At 41.6% G+C, this 19,004-nt stretch overlaps 1 protein-coding gene across 3 annotated transcripts in view; it reads right to left on the reverse strand.

Moving 5' to 3' along the window:
* RBPMS2 (RNA binding protein, mRNA processing factor 2) overlaps positions 1-16,388 on the reverse strand; it is a 76,220-nt gene extending 59,832 nt beyond the window's left edge. The window contains exons 1-8 of one of the 3 annotated variants that reach the window (XM_053464770.1): positions 16,046-16,388; positions 11,459-11,536; positions 10,148-10,186; positions 9,986-10,048; positions 9,476-9,626; positions 9,208-9,356; positions 7,674-7,745; positions 6,293-7,069 (exon numbers count right to left, since the gene is read on the reverse strand). In XM_053464770.1, the coding sequence (XP_053320745.1) occupies positions 7,683-7,745; positions 9,208-9,356; positions 9,476-9,626; positions 9,986-10,048; positions 10,148-10,186; positions 11,459-11,536; positions 16,046-16,096 (594 nt within the window). In that variant the 5' untranslated portion in view covers positions 16,097-16,388 and the 3' untranslated portion in view covers positions 6,293-7,069; positions 7,674-7,682. Of the gene's footprint in view, positions 1-6,292; positions 7,119-7,673; positions 7,746-9,207; positions 9,357-9,475; positions 9,627-9,985; positions 10,049-10,147; positions 10,187-11,458; positions 11,537-16,045 lie in introns of those variants that run through there. The other 2 variants (XM_053464768.1, XM_053464771.1) reach the window with 2 other exon arrangements.
* Between the last annotated feature and the right edge of the window lie 2,616 nt (positions 16,389-19,004).

Below are 19,004 nucleotides of genomic sequence, written 5' to 3' on the forward strand. Positions count from 1 at the left end.
TCCCTCTCCTATTTCTTGATGAGGCACCGGGACTAGAGCCCTTTCGTGAATTAAGTGTGGAGAAGAATCCCGCTCTTTCCCAAGGATCTGCGGGAGGCATGGACAGCAGGAATTTCTGGGCAGGTAGGTGAGTAAACTCCGGTGTATAGCCTTGATTGATGATGCGAAGGACCCAGGGGTCTGAGGTGATCTCTTCCCAGGCATGAATGAAACCGGTTAACCTGCCCCCTACCTGAAGCCTGTTGGCGTCAGAACCTTCCTGCTTTACCGTCCCTGCCTCTGCCTCTTCCTCTCTGGAATCTACCTCTTGCGTAGGGTTTACCCCGTAAGGACTGGTAGTCTTGATTGGAGGTTGAGGGCCTGTAGGACTCCCTGTCTCTTGGAGCTCTGTAATAATTAGACCTGAAACGAGGTGGTCCTTGCCTCTGAGGTAACCAGTGCTTGTCACCCGTGGTGGATTCTAGAATCGTGTCGAGTTCGCTGCCGAAGAGGTGGTTCCCTTGGAACGGAATGCTGCACAGCTTGTGTTTTGAGGCATTATCTGCAGACCACGACTTAAGCCAGAGAGCTCGTCTAGAAACCCTGAAAGCGCCGTAGCTTTAGCCGATGTACGGACAGATTCAATGGAGGCATCGGAGATGAAGTCAATTGCTAAGCAGGTGTCGGACAGGTTTCTTGCGACCTGCTCTGTCCCTGGAATAGCTGCAAGGTCTTCCACCGCCTGTTGGAGCCAGATTTTAATGGCTCTAGAAGTTGACGCCATTGCAATAGCTGGACGAAAGTTCGCCGCTGCTGCTCCAAAAGCCCTTTTGGCGGCATTCTCAGCCCGCCGGTCCATGGGGTCTTTGAAATGGGACGCGTCTGCTACTGCGGTGTCCACTTTCGGGACTTCCCAGGCATCAGAATTCTTACTATCGAAAGGAAACAGCTTTTTGATTCTGGAAGACGTGAAGAATCTCCGGTCAGGATATTTCCACTGCTCCGTGATCATGGCAGAAAGTGAATCGTGAACTGGAAAAGTCTGCGGTTTCCTAGAGTGACCCTGAAAAGGATCTGGTTTTGAGACTGGTATGTCATCCTGTAGATTCAAAGTAGATCTGACTGCAGAGATGAGTTTCCCTGTTTCTTCGACTGGGAAGAAAAAGGTTTCCTCTTTAATTTCCCCGTCCTCATCCGAAGACTGGGGGTCATTCGACTGGTAGTCGTATTCAGAAAAAGGAGCCGAATAATCTTCCAGGGTATCTGGAAGAACATTTGGTGGACCCTGCTGGTAAGGTTGATGCTGAGGCACCGGCGCCTGAGTGGAGCTTGCCATGGCTCGAAAACAGTCAAAGGTAGACTGAAGTTCCCCCTTCAACCAGGAGGTAAATGCTGTTGTGGAAACTTCTTTAGGCCGAGAGCAGGAGCTGCACATTTTGGCCATATGGTCGTGTAGGGTCTTTTTACAGGATGAGCAGGCTTTGTGTTTCGTTTTTCCCCACAGACTTCCTATGTGGGGAGGCCTCAGGAGGGATGTCTGGATTTTTGTCTGACATGACTGAGGAGAAAAAACACAAAGATGTAACCACAGAAAGCAATGGAATAGGCAATGGAAATGTCCCTCCAAACCAAGAGGGAAACACCTACTTGAAAAAGGCAATATACAATCCTCAGACACAGGCAGGCACAAAAGAGGAGTAGTAAATCCAATAATACAGTACAGGAACGAAGAGCAAGGAAAGATCTTACCCATTCTGGCGTTTTTATAGAGGCATTTAGGCGCCCAGGCCCGGAAACATCATATCCGGAAAATCCCCGTCAATTGACCTCTCGTGACCCCGGACGCAGCGCCGGAAGTGATACAGAGAGGAGATTATGAGAAAGGGTGCCGTGAAACCGGCACAGCCGGCTATGGAATCCTGCTCACAGCGCCTGTTATCCGGAGCACTCTGGAACCTTCCCCTGCCATGCCTCGCGCTGAGGATTCCCCGGGACGGAGAGAACCGGAGCCCGGGGATGCACATCCCAGTGAGCCCCTGGGCTGTGGGCAGAGCCTAACGAGGGCTGAGCCTCGTGTTGCCGCGATGACCGCGGAGTTACAGCCTCCGAGGCTGCCGCACCCACCTGTATCCACCGGGACCACTACCGGGTATCGGAGAGAGGACGCCCCCCCCGGGGCTCCGAGAAAACAAAAAAGAGAAAGAAGGTAAGCTTCAGCCTAACCGCTACCTGAGTAGGGCAGGAAACAACACTGGGGAGGAAGGGGGAGGTCTCCTTTTTTTATAGTGTTTCCTGCCCTACCTGGTAGGCGGAGCCTTCTTCTCATGTGCCACCTGGAATGGCAAGGAAATATTTTTTTTAAATCAGTTTATCGAAGCGCTACAGGGTGCAGACATCCCATGATGATTAAGGACTATGTGATATAGATGGAGACATTGGCACATGGCTCATCGAAAGGCGATTGACCCCGCTGCTGAACAGGTCACTTGAGTAGAAGAGTGCATGAGGGAAGTGGTTCACCTGACGACGTGTGACCCCGTGCATGTCCATTAAGCAGCAGTTTACGGGAGGAACTTGGGGGCCCCCCACCATTAGTCTCACAGGGGGGCCTCAGCATTTTTTATTGTGCCACTGGTTGTATAGTCAGCAAAATAATTATGGGAATGCGTAAAAATAATCTTGCTCCGACTTCAAGCTAGGCCGTGCTGGATAGGAATCAAGCAATCTACTTGGTGCTAATCTGCATGTGTTCTCCTAGAATTAGAATATTTAGAATTAGAATATTTGCGCATCATCAGAGACTTTCTATTTGTCATTCTGCTGGCTGTGCTCAAAGAGTTTAAGGTTCCCCCAACTACGTGATTACATAATTTGCTGAAGACTAGTTGTTAACTCCAGTAGCGGTCCCTAATGCTAGCATGTGAAGAGCCCACCAGGTCAATCAGTATCTTTTTCTGGCAGTATTGGCATTTACCAGTCACATAACCTTCCTGATCCACCTGTGGTCATTAAACATGTTCCGCTCAATATACTGAATTTAACACTTTTTCAACTAAACCCAACATTAAAAAACCTCATCCTAAAATCAAGCCCAAATCTTTCCCGGAAAATAATTTAAGCAAGATGTTTTTTTCCGTGTGTTTTTTCCTTAGCTTTTGCCGCGATTATAACTGTCACCTACTAGTCCAGACCTTTGTGTAATATGATAAATATTACACAAAAGTCTGCACTAGTAGGTTAGTTATAATCACAGCAAAAGCTTTTTTCAGAGTTTTTCAAGATATGCTTAAAACCACTAACTAGGGTCATATAGCCATTTCACTTACTTCATGACAGGAGGCTTCTTCATGGTCATCTAGTTTGGTATGAGAAGAAATTGTGCGATTTCTGAGATGTTCTTTTTATTGCACGCCCTCTTGTGGCCATATATTACAAACTGCTGGCATTAGACATGCACTAGTCAGCAGTCCAAGGAAGTACAGATTACATATTTATAGAGGAGCAGCAGCAGCTTCTGTAGCACTTAGTTACAGTGGTGGGGATTAACAATACCATTAAAGTTAAAAATATGTAAAACTGAAAATAACACATTAAGCCATTTTGGTACAGGAACAGACCCTGCTGTTAAGATCTTACAAGCATCAAATGCACCGCTCTTTCTCCGCAAATCTATCTGAATTATTCTGGCCGCTCGTGCATTTCAGCAAAAAAGGCAGAGCCATGAGGACAGCACGAGGAGCAGCGACGCGCTGCGCACCAGGAGCAGCGACACGCTGCGGGGCAGACAGGGAAGCTTGAACATAGCGGAGTCTCGCAAAGGTTACGTGACCCTGCAGTTAAACACACAAAACCTGTGGTTGAGGTAAGGCAGTGTACATGTTTGGACGTGTGGGGGTAAATGTGAAAGCATATTACGTATGTGTGTGTTATTGAGGACATGTGTCTGTGTGCAGAGAGGGCGTATATGTGTTAACATGAGTGTGTTGGTGTGTTCAAATCTCTGCAAATGTGAATGTAAAAAAAATAAAAATGTGCTAGTGTGTATATGCATACCTCCCAACATTTCAAAATGTGAAAGAGGGACTTTTTTTTTTTTTTTTTTTTTTAATCGCTCTTGTGGAATTCACCAATACAATTGCACTTTACAATGCTGCGCTTGCATCGCTATTTAAAACACGCTACATCGAATTCCCATATGGCTCAGCCAGACATACTACTTCCTTGATGATGGCTGAGCATCATGGGAAGTGCAGTTAACAGTAGATGTTAGCTGTGAATTACAATTCCCATGATGCTCAGCCAGCCAGATGTCCACATGACTAGGCATCGTGGGAGTTTAAATTCACAACTATTCACAATTCATCTGCTGTTAACTACAGTTCACATGAGGCTCAGCCAGACATACTGCTTCCATGATGCTGGCTGAGACTACAATTCCTAAGATTCTCAGCCAGCCAGGTGTCCACCATAATGCTGAGTATCAGTGGAAGAGTAGTCAACAGCAGAGATTTTTTTATTAAAAAAAAGGCTAATGTTAGCCTCCCTCCAAGGTCCCTTACATACTACCTTTACACACAACCGCCCAGACACACACACAGACTGCTCTTACACACGCCTCTCCATATACACTACCTTTACACCCACCTGCCCATAAACATACATTTACACGTACAGTGCCCTTACACACAACTGCTCATAAACACACACTGTGCTTACACACATATACACCCTTACACACAGCTTACAAACACCTATACTGCTCATACACACACAAAAGCTTACAAACACATACATGCATATACTCTACCATTACACCCCTTTCTCCCCATCTCTTACCTCTTCCACCATTCTTCATCCTCTATCCTGTGGTGGGAGCATGAGGCCTGTCACTTCAAACCTTGCTTTACTGCTTCCTCAGTACGTGCAGGCTATTGCTGCAGAGCGCAGGGGTGACGTCATATCCCCGCGCTCCCTAATGTTGAGCCGATTAGAGAGAGATGACGATCTCCCAACTAGTCCTGCAGGCTGCTGATCAGGCGGCTGTGCACCCCCCGCAGCTGCACCTGAGGTGAGAACGGATTTCGCCTCAGCCTACACCTGACCCCGCAAAGCGAGACAAAAATAGGGAATGGCGGGACAGACCAAAAGTCGGGATAGTTGGGGGGGGGGGCATGTATACAAGTTACTGAGGTATAGTCAGCCAGTGTCTTTAATATTTGGGGCATTAAAAGGATTGCTTTTTATCCTTGAAGTCCTAATTGGATTATAAATTAAAAAAGGAAATAACTGAATAAAACCGCCTCCTTGTGAATGTTAGAAATTAGTTTTGCATTACTTTTTGATTGAACATTCATATGTTGGAATTTGTGTGGCTGCAAAAAAATTAAATCTCTTGGTATCTAGCCCAGATCTTATTTTCTGTTCTGTATCAATATATACAGAATGCTACCTGAAACACACACACACACACACACACACACACTTCCTAGAACCTGTAATGAATCAGGCAGGTTTCAGTTTAACCTTATGCATAAAATAAAGCAGAATCATGCAGATGACAACAGGTTGAAGCCTCCAGTGGAGCAGATTTGGAGATTTGTTTTTGGCCGAAGCAAGATTTTAATTTGAAAGCTATGCATGTCTTTAAAAAAAAAATAAAAAAAAAAAGTCTATCCAACAGCAAGACAAACCTTAAATGGCTGCAGAGTCTTAATATTTAACTGGCTGTTTAACTTAAATGGTTATTTAATAACAGTTACTATGGTGACCTCTACTAACAAAAAGCCTAAAGCCATTTCATACTAAGCAACAGAGTCATTCTAGACTTTTGACAACCAGGGTCCCGTGTAGATATGTTTCTACCACAGTTTTGCCTTTTTTTTTTTTCAGACTTATATTCTAGGTCACAATGTCCACTGAAGAGATTGGGTGGATAGAAATAAAATAGAGTACATACCTTACCAATTTAGGCTACATCTGTAAATTTTTATTTGGTCCATTTAGAAAAGGCTACCAATTGTGCAGTGGGCCAAGTTCAGGGTGCTTTTTCATTGCCCCTTAGCAAAGACTTATGGGGACACCCTCTCAAGCCATAGATTAAACAAGCATATTTATGCGATTATAAAATTTAAATCTTAGCATACAACCTCAGTGTTCTCCTTGCCGAGGCCTTCCCTCACTGTACGGTGTTCATAGATGGGACATCTCTTGGTGTCCAGTATGAGGACAAGGAAGTGTGCCCCAGAATAAAGACTGTCCCAACACAAACCCCCCCGAAAAAAATGCAGAAAAGTAGAACAGAGACTACATGAGCTATGAGTTTAAATATTTTATATATTTTTAATCCAGTATCACATTTTCATAGGATCATCAGTAGAGAAACACATTCTCATACAAGCAGGATGCCTTTCATAATACTGAAATATCAATGTCAAGCAGTAGACTGCAACAAAAACAAATTGCACAATTGTTCATCAAGTACTGTAGACAAACCATACAGATTCTCCACGCTCTTTAACTGAACATTAACTTACGACAGATTAATATTTTCTTTTAATAATTAATACCACACAAAAAAACACTTAGATGCATAAATATTTCCTTATTAAACAAGTTACAAAAATACTGGTACTTTTGCTCTGTTTTCCCCATAAGGTTGCATTGTACTTGGCAAGAATATACTCTCCAATGAAGACGAAAGAAACTGGTGTTGTAAAGATTGACTTAACAGTGCATTTTTTTTCTGATTGACGGGGAGCAATAAACCAAGCCTTCGCAGAAGCATGAAGAAATAATCCAATGGATCTAGGGAGACTTGCAGCAATTGTTACACAAGCAATAATTTTAACAAATACACACAATTGTTATTTCATGCCAGAAGAGCAACATGCAAAGGAAGAAAATCCTTCGTTCTAGACATTAGGAGTCTTGCACAGTAATGGCCATGCCTTCACTATCCCAATGTTTGAAGTCACTTGAATTGGCCTCTGCTGTAGATGGAGCAGAACGAGGTCTGTAGAATTCATTTGAATCTGAGGGTTATGCTGTGAAGGCTCCATGCTGGACATGTATACCAAACATTTGGAGGCATCTGGAAAAGGTTCAGATATTCACTCAACTGCTTCATGTCTGGTACACAACTTCATGAGACAGGAGGAGAGGGGAAAAGTTAGTCATAGCATACTGCAAGAAACAAGTGTTAGGATAGAAGTTTTGAGATTACAAAAGGTAGTTAATGGTAATATATTGAGAAATGTCTTTTTACTAGTGAGGTACTTAAGTGATTGAAAGTCTGGGTCCCAAAACCAATGTTACAAAAAAGGCGTTAATGGTAAAGCATGTATTTTTTTTAGATTGCCACTAAAAAAATAAATAAAAAAGGTACATTGTTGCAGTGGGTAAGAATCCAAATGACAAGTGATTTAAGTAAATTATAGAAATAGTTGAGTAGCAGCAGCTTTATGTTAAGGGATATGTATGGGACACAAAAATATTAAAGCAGAAATTAGGGACTGTACCGTTCTGTCAGCAACAGAAGTCATGTGGGAGTAATTTAAGCAGGCAAGTCAATAAAAAGCAGAGACTAGTAAATATGCTCAATGTTTGCAAGTTTACATTGGTTGACCTAAACATTGTAATAGAAGAAATCCTGAAGATATAGTAGCTGCACATAGGAGATTCAACACTTTACTTACTGGAGAGGTTTAGCAGAACTGACGCGACTTCCATCCTTGTTGAGCGGCTTCAGAGGGAGGATACCAGCGCATCTGTAGGGAGGAAAGTTAAGTATTGAGATTTATATTGTCATCTACAATGGTGTTGTGGAAAAGAGGAATAGTTAAATTCCATAGTTTTATAGCACATTCCCCATTGCCATCACTACATGTTTAGTCTGAAATACTATGCATTGGCTGGATCCACCTCCGATACTGATACTAGCAGCCATATTCAGGGCAGTAGATAAAGCAACCCCCCCCACCCCCTTATAAGTGTTAGTTTTACAATTGTCATTTCTGATGAGGGGGGTGGGAGTAAGTCATGCTAATCCTCACTAGAGCAAATCTCCTATAACATGTCTAACCCGCTGACATGTTCCCACAGAGTTTGCTTGCCTTTGTCTTAATTCAATAAATTCCATAAGGACTAACAGTGGGGAGAAAAAACAAACAAAAAACAACCCAAATACACAACCCTGGTAACATACAGGTAGCAGGAACAAAGTTATGCATCAGATTTAGCATACTGAAACATTTGCAGCCTCAAAGAATTCACCAACATTTACATAAATGGGTTTTTGTTGCTGCTTCCATGAAGATTTTTGCTACTTCAATTTTAATAAACTGTTTAAATTGTTGACCTTACTGCAGCCATTGTAGTGCATAATTGTTTCCTTTTATTATATAAGATAAGATGTACTACTATTAAAATAGAAAAGAAACCAAACCTTTCACCTTGAACATTTGTTAATGCAAATAGACATGTCAACTAGCCATTCCAGCCAGATGTTTTATGTTCTGTCTGTTTGTGGCAGGAGCAGGGGGAGTAAAGAAGATAACATTCCATTACTAAGCATCAGCAATAGTTTTGGGAGAGCTGCATGGGGGGGTTATACTGAAGTTTTGTGACCATTCGGGGAGGAGCTTGCTGCTCTAATGAGCCCTTAAGAGGGACGGCTGCATTGATATTTAAACACATTTGTGTTTCTCTGACTATCTTGAAATGCATGAAGATCTGAAGTCCTATTAGAGATTGATACATTCTCATCTTAATCAATACTTTGTAGCACTCTAATAAATGAAAGTTTATAGCTAGAAAAGCTTCTACCTCGATACATTAGGCGGGATCCTTTAAGTATATCATGAATATTTTCCACATACACCTTTCATTAATACACCGATAATCAAGGACTGCATAGATTCCTCCTATATAAACTGTTCAATTCTCCTTGAGCCAGATTAAGGATTCAAATATTAATCTCAAAATTGCTGCAATCTGAACATTTGCAGACACTGAGGAATTGTTTAAGACCCATCTTAGGTCAATAGGCGATGGCAATGTTTAACTACAGAAGACATTTAAATAGGTAAGCCATTTAACGACATTGTAACCCTCAGTCTGAGTTAAACTTAAATTAGCATTTTCAGTTTAGCCAAAATCTGATACCATAAACAAAGCCTGCATTATTTCTACATACCTGAATACCCACCAGATATTCTATCCATTACTTACCTGTGCATGAAGAGCAGCAGCTGCTGCCGCCGCTGCCGGGTACGTAAAAGCAGCATGGGGGATTGCTGGCGTCAGCTCTGTGGTGTATAGTGGGTAAGGAGCCCAGGCCTCGGGTGATGCAGGGATTAGTGTAGCACCGGTTAAGTCATCTAAGGGGGATAAAAGTTTATCACAGATTTCATAATCTGTTATTTCCACTGGGGCAACAGGGATTGAAAAAGGTCAGTTCCTACAACAAGAAAAAAAAAAAAAAAAGGGCAGAACTTACATGGATCTCGTGCAATGAAGTGTGCTCCAAGTGCAGGGTGGAGGTTGGTGGGGTTTGGTGTAGCCATTAGCTTGTTCTTTGCCATTTTTGTATTGGCCTTTGCGAACTCTAACCGTAAAGTCTGTGGGTTCTCTGGGTCAAATCGAATACCCTATAGTAAAACAAAGGAGGATTTTTCAACATTGTCATCAAGTCATTTCATGGCAAATTACAATTTGATTTAACAAGAGGGTCAAGCTGTAGGACCAACTAGAACATGGAGCCATGTTTATGTAACTGCAACCCCCCTAAGATCTGGCTTGGGTCACAGGCCAAGGTTACTATCAAGATCTGCTGCTAGGCATAAAACCCCATTGTTTAATTGGGCTATTTCAACATAAACATATCCCTAATAGGGGACATGCACAGGAGCCTGATCATTTGACATGTTTATATGCCCCTGGCAGATGGATTGCTCAATATAAAAAATGAAAGACATTTGTTGAGCATGCAGAGAGTTTGGATACTCACATTTAATGCATTCTTTGCAGCTTCAGCACCTGCCCTGTTATCAAATGTGACAAAGCCAACAGGCTACAGCAAAAGGGGGAAAAAAAAATATAAAACGTTATTACAACGTGAAGAACACAGATCTTCAATAACACTTGTGATTATCCATGATTCATAGATTACCTGCTTTGATGTTAGCTTGATCAGTGATCCTTCATAACCCTAGAAGCAGAAGATATATTAGAAGACACTACTTCAGAGGGTGAGCAAAGCCTGTGGTGTTATTGCAGCATTGGGGAAGTGGAGGTGCTGGACACTAGGTAATGATAGGTCTGCATGGTTTATCAGGGACAGCAGTGACAAGCTGCAGGAGTGTAACTGCACCCTCTGTCATGGTGTGGTGCTGTGGTCCCCAGTAGCAGAACTGACGTGGTATCCATACTTTTCCCAGCAGTGGCTAAGGCTGTGCTCTGTCAGTGTGGAGGTTTGTGCTTATGCTGTGCAGTTTATTTAAGGATGGGAATCAAGTAGGAAATTGACTTGACTATACAGCCTTTAAAATGCCAGAATATTAAATAACCCTGTGCATTGATTTTTTAAGAATTATTAAAGCTTCATGAACTTAAGCAGCAAGGGAAAAAATGTACATTTTAAATGTGCAAAACCCAAGTCAATTTTGCCCATCAGTCAAATCATTTACAGTGGCAGAATGGTGAAATCTGAAATTGTACCTTTCACTGCAGTTTGACCCCCAGTTCAGGCAAAGGAGGGAAGAGAAAAATAAGCCAGTTACCTCTTTGAACCATGGGAGTTTTAGTTGCCCAGAAACTGGTGGCTAACCCCAAAAAAGTCTCTACCCCTGCAAAAACCTTGCACACTCGTGAAGATCAGTATGGAAGCCTATTAGACCTAAGGCAGGTACTTACCTATATGGATTTAAGTGTATTTTACTTAAAGCAACTGTCTGGCTATATCAATTGACTATAACCAATGTTTTTGGAGTGTAATAGAAACTTGCACTCACAAGACCATGTAAAAGCAGATCAGGGCTATTGCTCCCTTCCAACTATTGTTCTAGTAGCATCAGCCTACATATTGGCCTATTAAACCACCCGCTTAACCAGTGTTATAAATTGTGTTCCTGGCACATGTAATGTTAGATACACAAGTCCATGTACATTACAAAGGATTGTATTTTAGGCAGTCGTGACCGACATTTAATGTGTTGACCATTTAACTGGATTAAAAATAAGTTAATGTTGCACAGCATTCTTTGTACTTAATGGGTTTTTGATTTTTTTTGCCATGTGAGACAAGATGAGTAATGCCTGTAAGATAGTGGCATCAGTTTAGGCTTCTATTTGTTTCTCTTAACATTACCTACCATGTCATCCAAGAGAGAAGAGACTGTATTATAAATACAAATTTACCATATAGTCTTATTCTTTTACAGAAAGGATTGGTAAACACTCTTGTGTTATGGTTGCACCCTACCTTGAATGGTCGGAAAAGCAAGTAAAGTTCTCTGGGTTTGATATCAATTGGGAGTCCACTGACAAAGAGTGTCCGCACCTGTGGGAACATGAATTGAATAGGTCTGTATATTAAACTGAGAACATGTCGAGGAATTGCCAAGAAAAAAAGCTACAATTAGAATACTAAAAGTGCCAAAAAAAAAAAGCTTTGTTCTCTCCTAAATCCGGTCAATATCTTGGGTGCATTTACTATGAACCAGTAGGTGAGGTACACTTTGTCACTACCCTGTGAACAAAGTTTAATACAGATTTGTTTCAGAAGAGAAAGGGGGAAAAAAAAAAAAAATTAGCAAGCTATTTGAGCAATTAAGAGTCAACAAGACTTCTCATTTCCAATCATTTGGTCTTTGGTGACTGCATGTGGCCAGACTACACATCAGCCATGCATAGCAAAGTGGTAACCCATTTCCCAGCTCAGCTATAGTCTCCCTAGGTGCATCTACTGCACGAATCAAGCAGACCTGGTAAATATTTTAGAGGATTTGGTACTGATGCAGAATGTGTTCTCACCGAGACAGAAAACATCCCTAGTGGCTTAAACAAATGAGCCGCTGACATGTGCGGAAGTAAGAGTCTGTGACAGGTGTGAATGGGGGTTGGGAGAAGTGCGGTCCACAACAGACTGCAGGAGGGAAAAAAAGAAAAAAATGAAAACCCTAGTATTAAAGGTTGTTAGGGCCATCACTTACAGACCAGGCTGAAAGCACCTGAAGCTGCATTGGCATGCAGTATGCATTTGTGTGTGCAAATAGTGTAGGTCAATAAGATGCCATCAAGTAACATGATGTTAAGGGACACAGCAAGGGACAAAGAGCTCCAACGTAATGCTGTGCATGTTACAATACTATGAGGTGCTACAGTAACTGCCATTTAGTTTACCTGAATAGTTCAGTATGTTTTTAAGTTAACCAGAATGAACATCCATGTCCCTGGCAAAAGCCAGAGCTACACTTGCCACTAGGGAAGAGTATGGCTTTTTTCTTGAAAGCATCAGAATACACCATTAGTTTTGAAACAAAAATACCCGAAGAGCTTGGATCTCTTATTTTGCCTAAGGTTATTTTTAGCTCCCCAGATACTGCCAGGGAACAGTCTGATAAACCAAATTTGGGAATGGCAGGCTGTGGGAGCTACATGCCTAGAACTTCAGTGTAAGCACTCTAGTCACCCTCCACACCAGGTACCACAACAATACATTTTACACTAATTGACAGATGAGACGTTAGCAACCACATTTCATAGCTTAGAACAGTTCTGTATAGAGGTTTACTAAGGCTTTTACATCCCTTTGCCAAAACAGTCATGTGGCACCAGGATTCTCAAGGAGTAGACTGAAAGATGTCATTTATGTATACAATTGTGAATTGAGTGCAGAGAAGGCCACAACATGGTGTAAAGAGAAGAGCACGATGACCCCCCTTCAAAAAAGCATTAGAAGAGAAAAAAAATCTCAGCATTTTTAGTTTGTAATGTTAGATGTTATCTATTTACAGGGCTTCTTTGTTCACCCTGCAGGGGAAGCTTACAAGTCTCAGGAGGGTCTGGATAGAACCTTTTTACCCTCATTGGGTCCATGTTATGTTTTTGGTTTTGGTGCAATGCCTCAGTGTTGGAGTTTTCAGCAACACTGGCTAAGCTATGAAAGCGATAAAGGGTTGCTTTATAAGCACCTTTATGCTCATGACATACCAGATATTTCCATGATGTGCCTGTCATGTGAATTGCCATAGAGGTTAAGCACACTTTTAGCACCTGCATTAGAAGACCCCCATTATACATGAACAGTGCTTTAAATGTGTTTTAAGAAAATCTAGTGCAAGCACAGTTTTATTGGTAGCTCTGATGAGGAGGAGGGGGGGAACCCCACAAATGAAAATATTGTATTTCTGATCTATGGGGGGGGCAGGGGGTTGTAATCAGAAGGATCTGAGGGTTCCAACCTAAGACATGAAAAAGCAAGCGTCCCTTGCGCCTCACCATGAAAAGCCTTTAGTAAATTACATGAGCCCCGTACAATTTGTAGAAGAATGCTCTACCAAATTAAGAGGCAGCCATGGCAAAATGGGTCACCTAGTAGTCTGATCTCACCAATAAGGTTTCACAGAAGCACTGCTCCATCATAAAGCTAGTACAAGAACTTCTTGCTATGCATATGGATTCCACAGTACTATAATTACTTCACAATAAAGTGTGGAAGGGCTTTACGGTTTGCCATTAAAGCTATAGAACCATCAATGTGCCAGACAGTCACAGCACATAACCTGCATCCATCAGTACCTAGGCCTTGTTCCTAGTGGAAAATAGTAGCAACTAGGGTTTGGGGAAAGAGGTCTTGCCTCATGCCAACACTGCACCTGCTTTTGAAAGATTAAATAAGCATTTTCTGTAATGGAAGTTATAGCCATAGCATTAAGGAAATACAGAAGTGCACAGAAATAAGGAAATTAAGGATTAAGTGTTAAGGAAATACAGAAATTTGTGAAGTGTAGTGTAGCTTATGCAACACTGCACACCAGAGAATAAAACATGAACACAAGTACAAAAATGCACTGTTCTGCTGGATTTAATACTTGCGCCAACACTTCTGCACGTACCATCATCTGCTGTAACAACTCTAGATATAATATGTTTATACACAAGTATAAAAAATGGTGACCAATGCCTTAACATACAGTTGACAGACAAATTAACCACAAAGTTTTAAAATTTGCCTTTAATATACTCTGGAAAGAACTGCAAGTCTGCTATAAAAATGGAAGGTTCCCTTTAAAAATCAATAAAGCCTACGGCGTAGTAGATTGCGTTTTGCCCAATTAGTTTTACCAAGCAAAAGTGACATGGCTACAGGGAAGTTTCACTTGAAGTAAATAAGCAATATATTTATCAACTACACAGACAGCATAAACTTTGCTTTTTTGCAACAGCTGTTAAACCTTCGATTCATAATATTAAATGGAAACCCACACCTCATTAAGGGCCCCGCATGGGATCAAAAGAGTGCTACATAGATATTTAAGAATAGCATGTCTTGATACTGTTGGTTTTTCTAAACATGTTGAGATTAGGAAGGTGACGGATCAAAAACTAATAAAAAACGGGGTGGGGGTGCAAGCCAAGTTTAGAAAGCTGATTGAGATGTAGCTTCTTGTGCACAAGGTTGAAGCATTCAGCCATTTACTTACATTTTCAAACCCCACCATTAATATATTGTTTGACGTCCTGGAAGTCTGACAAGGGGCAACAGTGGAGCAGTGACAGCGAGTACTCCCCATGCAAGGAGAAACACCAAATATATAGAGAGGATTCCGCTTTTTTCTTGAGGGGGGCAGGGGGAGAAAAACAAACAAACCCATAATGCTCTATAGAATGCACAGGGTCAAAAGCAGCAGTCAGAAGTCATAAGTATTAAAGTCTTCTGCACCTACATGGGAGACCAGGAATCGATACAAAGTAGAGGAGATAAGTTGTGGGGAATTACCCACAGGGACAATATTGACCATCAGTGTGATTGCTGCTCTACAGTTAAAGCAGACAATATTAAGGAGGAAGTTATTGTAATTCCTGGTCACTAGCTGTTGAGCAATCTCCACGCTTGAAGAGCGTTAGCTTCACTTTGACTGCTACGTTACTGTGACTTCAGCAAGCCAATACATTCTTTCTAGATTAGAAGAGTTTCAACAACATCCATGTATAGATAACTTATTACCTACAGTTATAAGCCTCCTTCAGAAATCAAATTTAAGGCATTGTATCTCAATTACATATATTTTACACCATGGGCAATAAACACTTGACTAAATAGCCATGTCAGTGCAAAAGAAACAATGTCTTAAATTGAAGCCTTTAATTGGGCCAAAAAAAAAAAAAAAAAAAAAAAAATTTGTTACATAGACTTTTTAGGACCTCAGATAAAACACGCAACAGATACCATAGTGTTCAGCCTAATGTTATTGTGCAGAACAGTTACTACATAACATCTCACATTCATTGAGATAAGGGAGAGAAAAAAAAAGCCACACAAAAAGGAGATGCCCATACATAGAAGTTAGCGAAGACCACAGGAAACATTCCAAATGTTCAGTTATAGCTCAAGTTACACACAGAATAGAATAAATCCATAAGCCCAACACCAAGGGCATGCATTTGAAAGCAGATCACTCAATCCTGGTCTCCTGGACTATTCCCCCAAAGTAGGGTCAACACAACCAAGAATGCCTTCAGACAGCAAGGAGAAAAGGGAAAAACAGATATAAGGGGCATGCCTAGAACAGAGTTAAAGTTACCAGCCATGGCCTTAGTATTAGTCTAATGAAAGACCAAGGAGTCAGACTACAAAAGCATTAAAAAGGTACACATGCTGTGTGGTTCTACACACCCATCACTTAAGTTAGAAAGCCATAAAGGTGGAACACTGCAATAAAACACAGGCTCTCACCCTGAACACAAGGGTGGATTAAACCCAATATAGTTTTTGTTCGCACCAAACAACAAAAGTAGTAAGGAGAAGCGAGCTGGGTGTGGGCAGGTAGGGCGGAATCACACTCACCTCTTCTTCTATGTTATTATTGTGCTCCGTCTCTGCTTTCATGGTACTCATGGCGTATAAACCAACAGCTGATTCCTCTGCTGAGTCCACGATGGCTGATTTCTGGGTTCCTTAATGCAGTAAATGTGCACCTTTTAGCTGCAAGGCGTGCGATGGATGCAGCTTGTGTTGGGTTCCTGCGGCCGAATCCGTTACACTTCAGGTGGTTGTGTGAGTGCGGAGTGCGGGTGCCGGAGAAACGTACGCAAGTGGGAGAGAAGTGCACAAGTGAGTGTTAAGGTGGGAGAGTGCAGGAGACTGGGGTCCGGATGAGGACTCTTTATACCACCCCTTCCACAAGTGAAAGCGTAATTAAGGAGTGGATTGGGGGGGGGGTGAAGAAAGGGGAGTGAATGCGGAGTAGAGAAGCAGTAAGTCTCTTCCAGTTTGTTCATCAATTAAAGTTGGAAAGCAGGAGAGGACTGGGAGGGGTGGGGGTTGGCCAGATGCTGGTAATGGGATCAGCTGGGTGTCCTCCCCCCTGTGTATCCTGGGAGAATAATCAGCCAATCGTTTCTTCCTCACCAACCCAGCTGCTTTTCCTTGAAGAAAAAAAACTTATTAAACTTCAACTTTGATGAACTTGTCTTATTGAAGTTTCTTAAAGGGGCCACGGGAGGCACTCGGAGTAAGCCTGGCGAATGGCCTGAGAAATTCCATCCATCAATCGTGGGGTTAACTATGCGACAGGTAATTGGCTAAGACCGAACCTATAACCAGTACCACCGAGCAGGCTGAGGATGATGGGAATTGCTTGATAACCCCTTGCTAATCTGGCATGTTCACAACGAAATATGAATTTGAGGATTTGAAGACACCTGCCTGGTGCTTCACCCTTTGGTGGTGAAGCAGCAGACAGGTGTGTTATTAGTGTTTAATGTGAGGTATTGGGAGCATGTTCCCTCCCGGAGGATGAATGCAGGGAATTTCTGTAAACACAATACACTAATATACATAACACTTAAATATCAGTAATGGTGAGGCTAGCAGTACAAGTTGTTTTATTATGTTTTTTTACATATTTTTTAAGCATGACAATATATTCATTCTATTCCTTATTAAGAGTTTTGTCTGTTTTTTTTTTTTTAATTAGCTGAGTTGATTAGTTAAATTGAAATAACCGGGCCTGGTCAATCAGCCACAGTCCAAAAGTGAGTGTTTAGAGGCTCCTCAAATAGTCTTCCTGCCCTTTTACTTGGTACCTTTTTGGGTCAGGCACTTGAGTGTTTATGGCCTGCTTCTCCGATCCCTGCAAATTATGAGCGTTATGATCCGTTTGACATAGTATACGGATAGCAATGGCCTTTGCTAAACATGCATCTTATCCCTTCTCTCTCTAAATATTGTGTTCTTGCCACAACCTCATGGTAGCCCTTCTATTTATCGGGAAGATTGGTTATGATCAATGTTTTAAAATAGTTTATGTAATATAATGTATGGGTGTTTTTTTTTAGATTAAACAAATATCGCTGTTTTAGAAGAACTAGAATATATATATATTTTTTAATGTGTGCGGTAATGCTGTCTTGTAGTCTAGACTTGGATAGGTCCAACTCCAGTTCACAGACTGGTGATCCAAGATAAACATCACTACAGCGCTAATAGTGATGGGAGTTGTGATCATACTGTTTGCCGCTATAACGTCTTAAAAGATCAGCGTGAGTTTCTTTAATTCACCAAACAGGTACACGAGCAGTGAGAGACATCCTGACGTCTCAGAATGCATATATAATCCTTGGTGCTTTGTCCCTATGAGCTAGATTGGTGAGCTAAAGAGCTGACACTCCGTTCCAAGATAATTTATAAATATATTACACATTTACTATTTTAGTTTATCCACGTAGATCGTTTTTGTATATGGATTTGTTTTTGCAGAGACCGCAATCTTGGTTTAAATGGCCCCCTTTCCTCTTTTGTTTAGTGTATCTCCCGTGTTTACATATTGCGTCTGCCCATTGTATACCATTGTGGCGTTTAACGAACAAAACATAACTAAAGTGGCATCTGTTTTGGAATTTGTGGAGCATTGTTTTATTGGATAAATGTATCGTGTAAATGTATTTTTTTTTTGTTACCTTTTCATTACTTCTGACATTTAGGATCATTCCAAATCTCGCTTTATGCAAGAGGGGGTTTCTAATTCCTTCCTTTGGTTTACGCAAGTTGAGCTGAGAATGTGTTCTGCTCTGTGTTTGTGTACATGACTTGTCTGTAGTGATCTGCAATCTCTCCGTTACATTCTGGAGAAAAGGGAGGAACAGCGAGCACAGCCAAACAACAAGCAAAACTATTGAATAAAACCAGAACAGACACCCAAATGTTATCCATAGGCAGGGGCATGGTGGGCATTTGGTCCCTGATCTCTGAAATATATCCTTCACCAGCAATACTCTACATGTCTGTTTGGGTTTTTTTTTTAATGGTGGAGGGGTTAGAAATATAGACACACAGAATTTGATGGTAGATAAGAACCATTTGGCGCATCCTGTCTTTTATATTTCCTGCTTTAAAGATTCTAAACTTAATCGGTCCTTGCTCTTGTCTTAGACTTAGGATAGCCATAAGACTATAACAATGTGTTTACGTTTCCTTACTGTGTTTACATCTACCACTTCTGCTGGGAGGCTGTTCCACTTATCTAAGACCCTCTCAGTAAAGGAAAGGTTCATTACCTTACCTCTGAGCCTCTAGTTTTAGATTATGACCTCTCACCTACATCTATGGAAGCTTCTATTTGTGTATTGGTTAGAAAAGAAAATCAGGGAGTTCAAGTTCATCAGAACAATGTAGATACGGAGTTTACTCCAGACTCTCGTGACCTTGAAACCCAATAACTAAGGTACAAAAGAAAGAAAATGCTGATCCTCCTAGTAAGGAACCTGTAGATAGGGGATGATATACTTGCTGATTGTAGATATCC

This window comes from Spea bombifrons, chromosome 4 (genome assembly GCF_027358695.1).
Source record: "Spea bombifrons isolate aSpeBom1 chromosome 4, aSpeBom1.2.pri, whole genome shotgun sequence".
NCBI classification, from domain to species: domain Eukaryota; kingdom Metazoa; phylum Chordata; class Amphibia; order Anura; family Pelobatidae; genus Spea; species Spea bombifrons.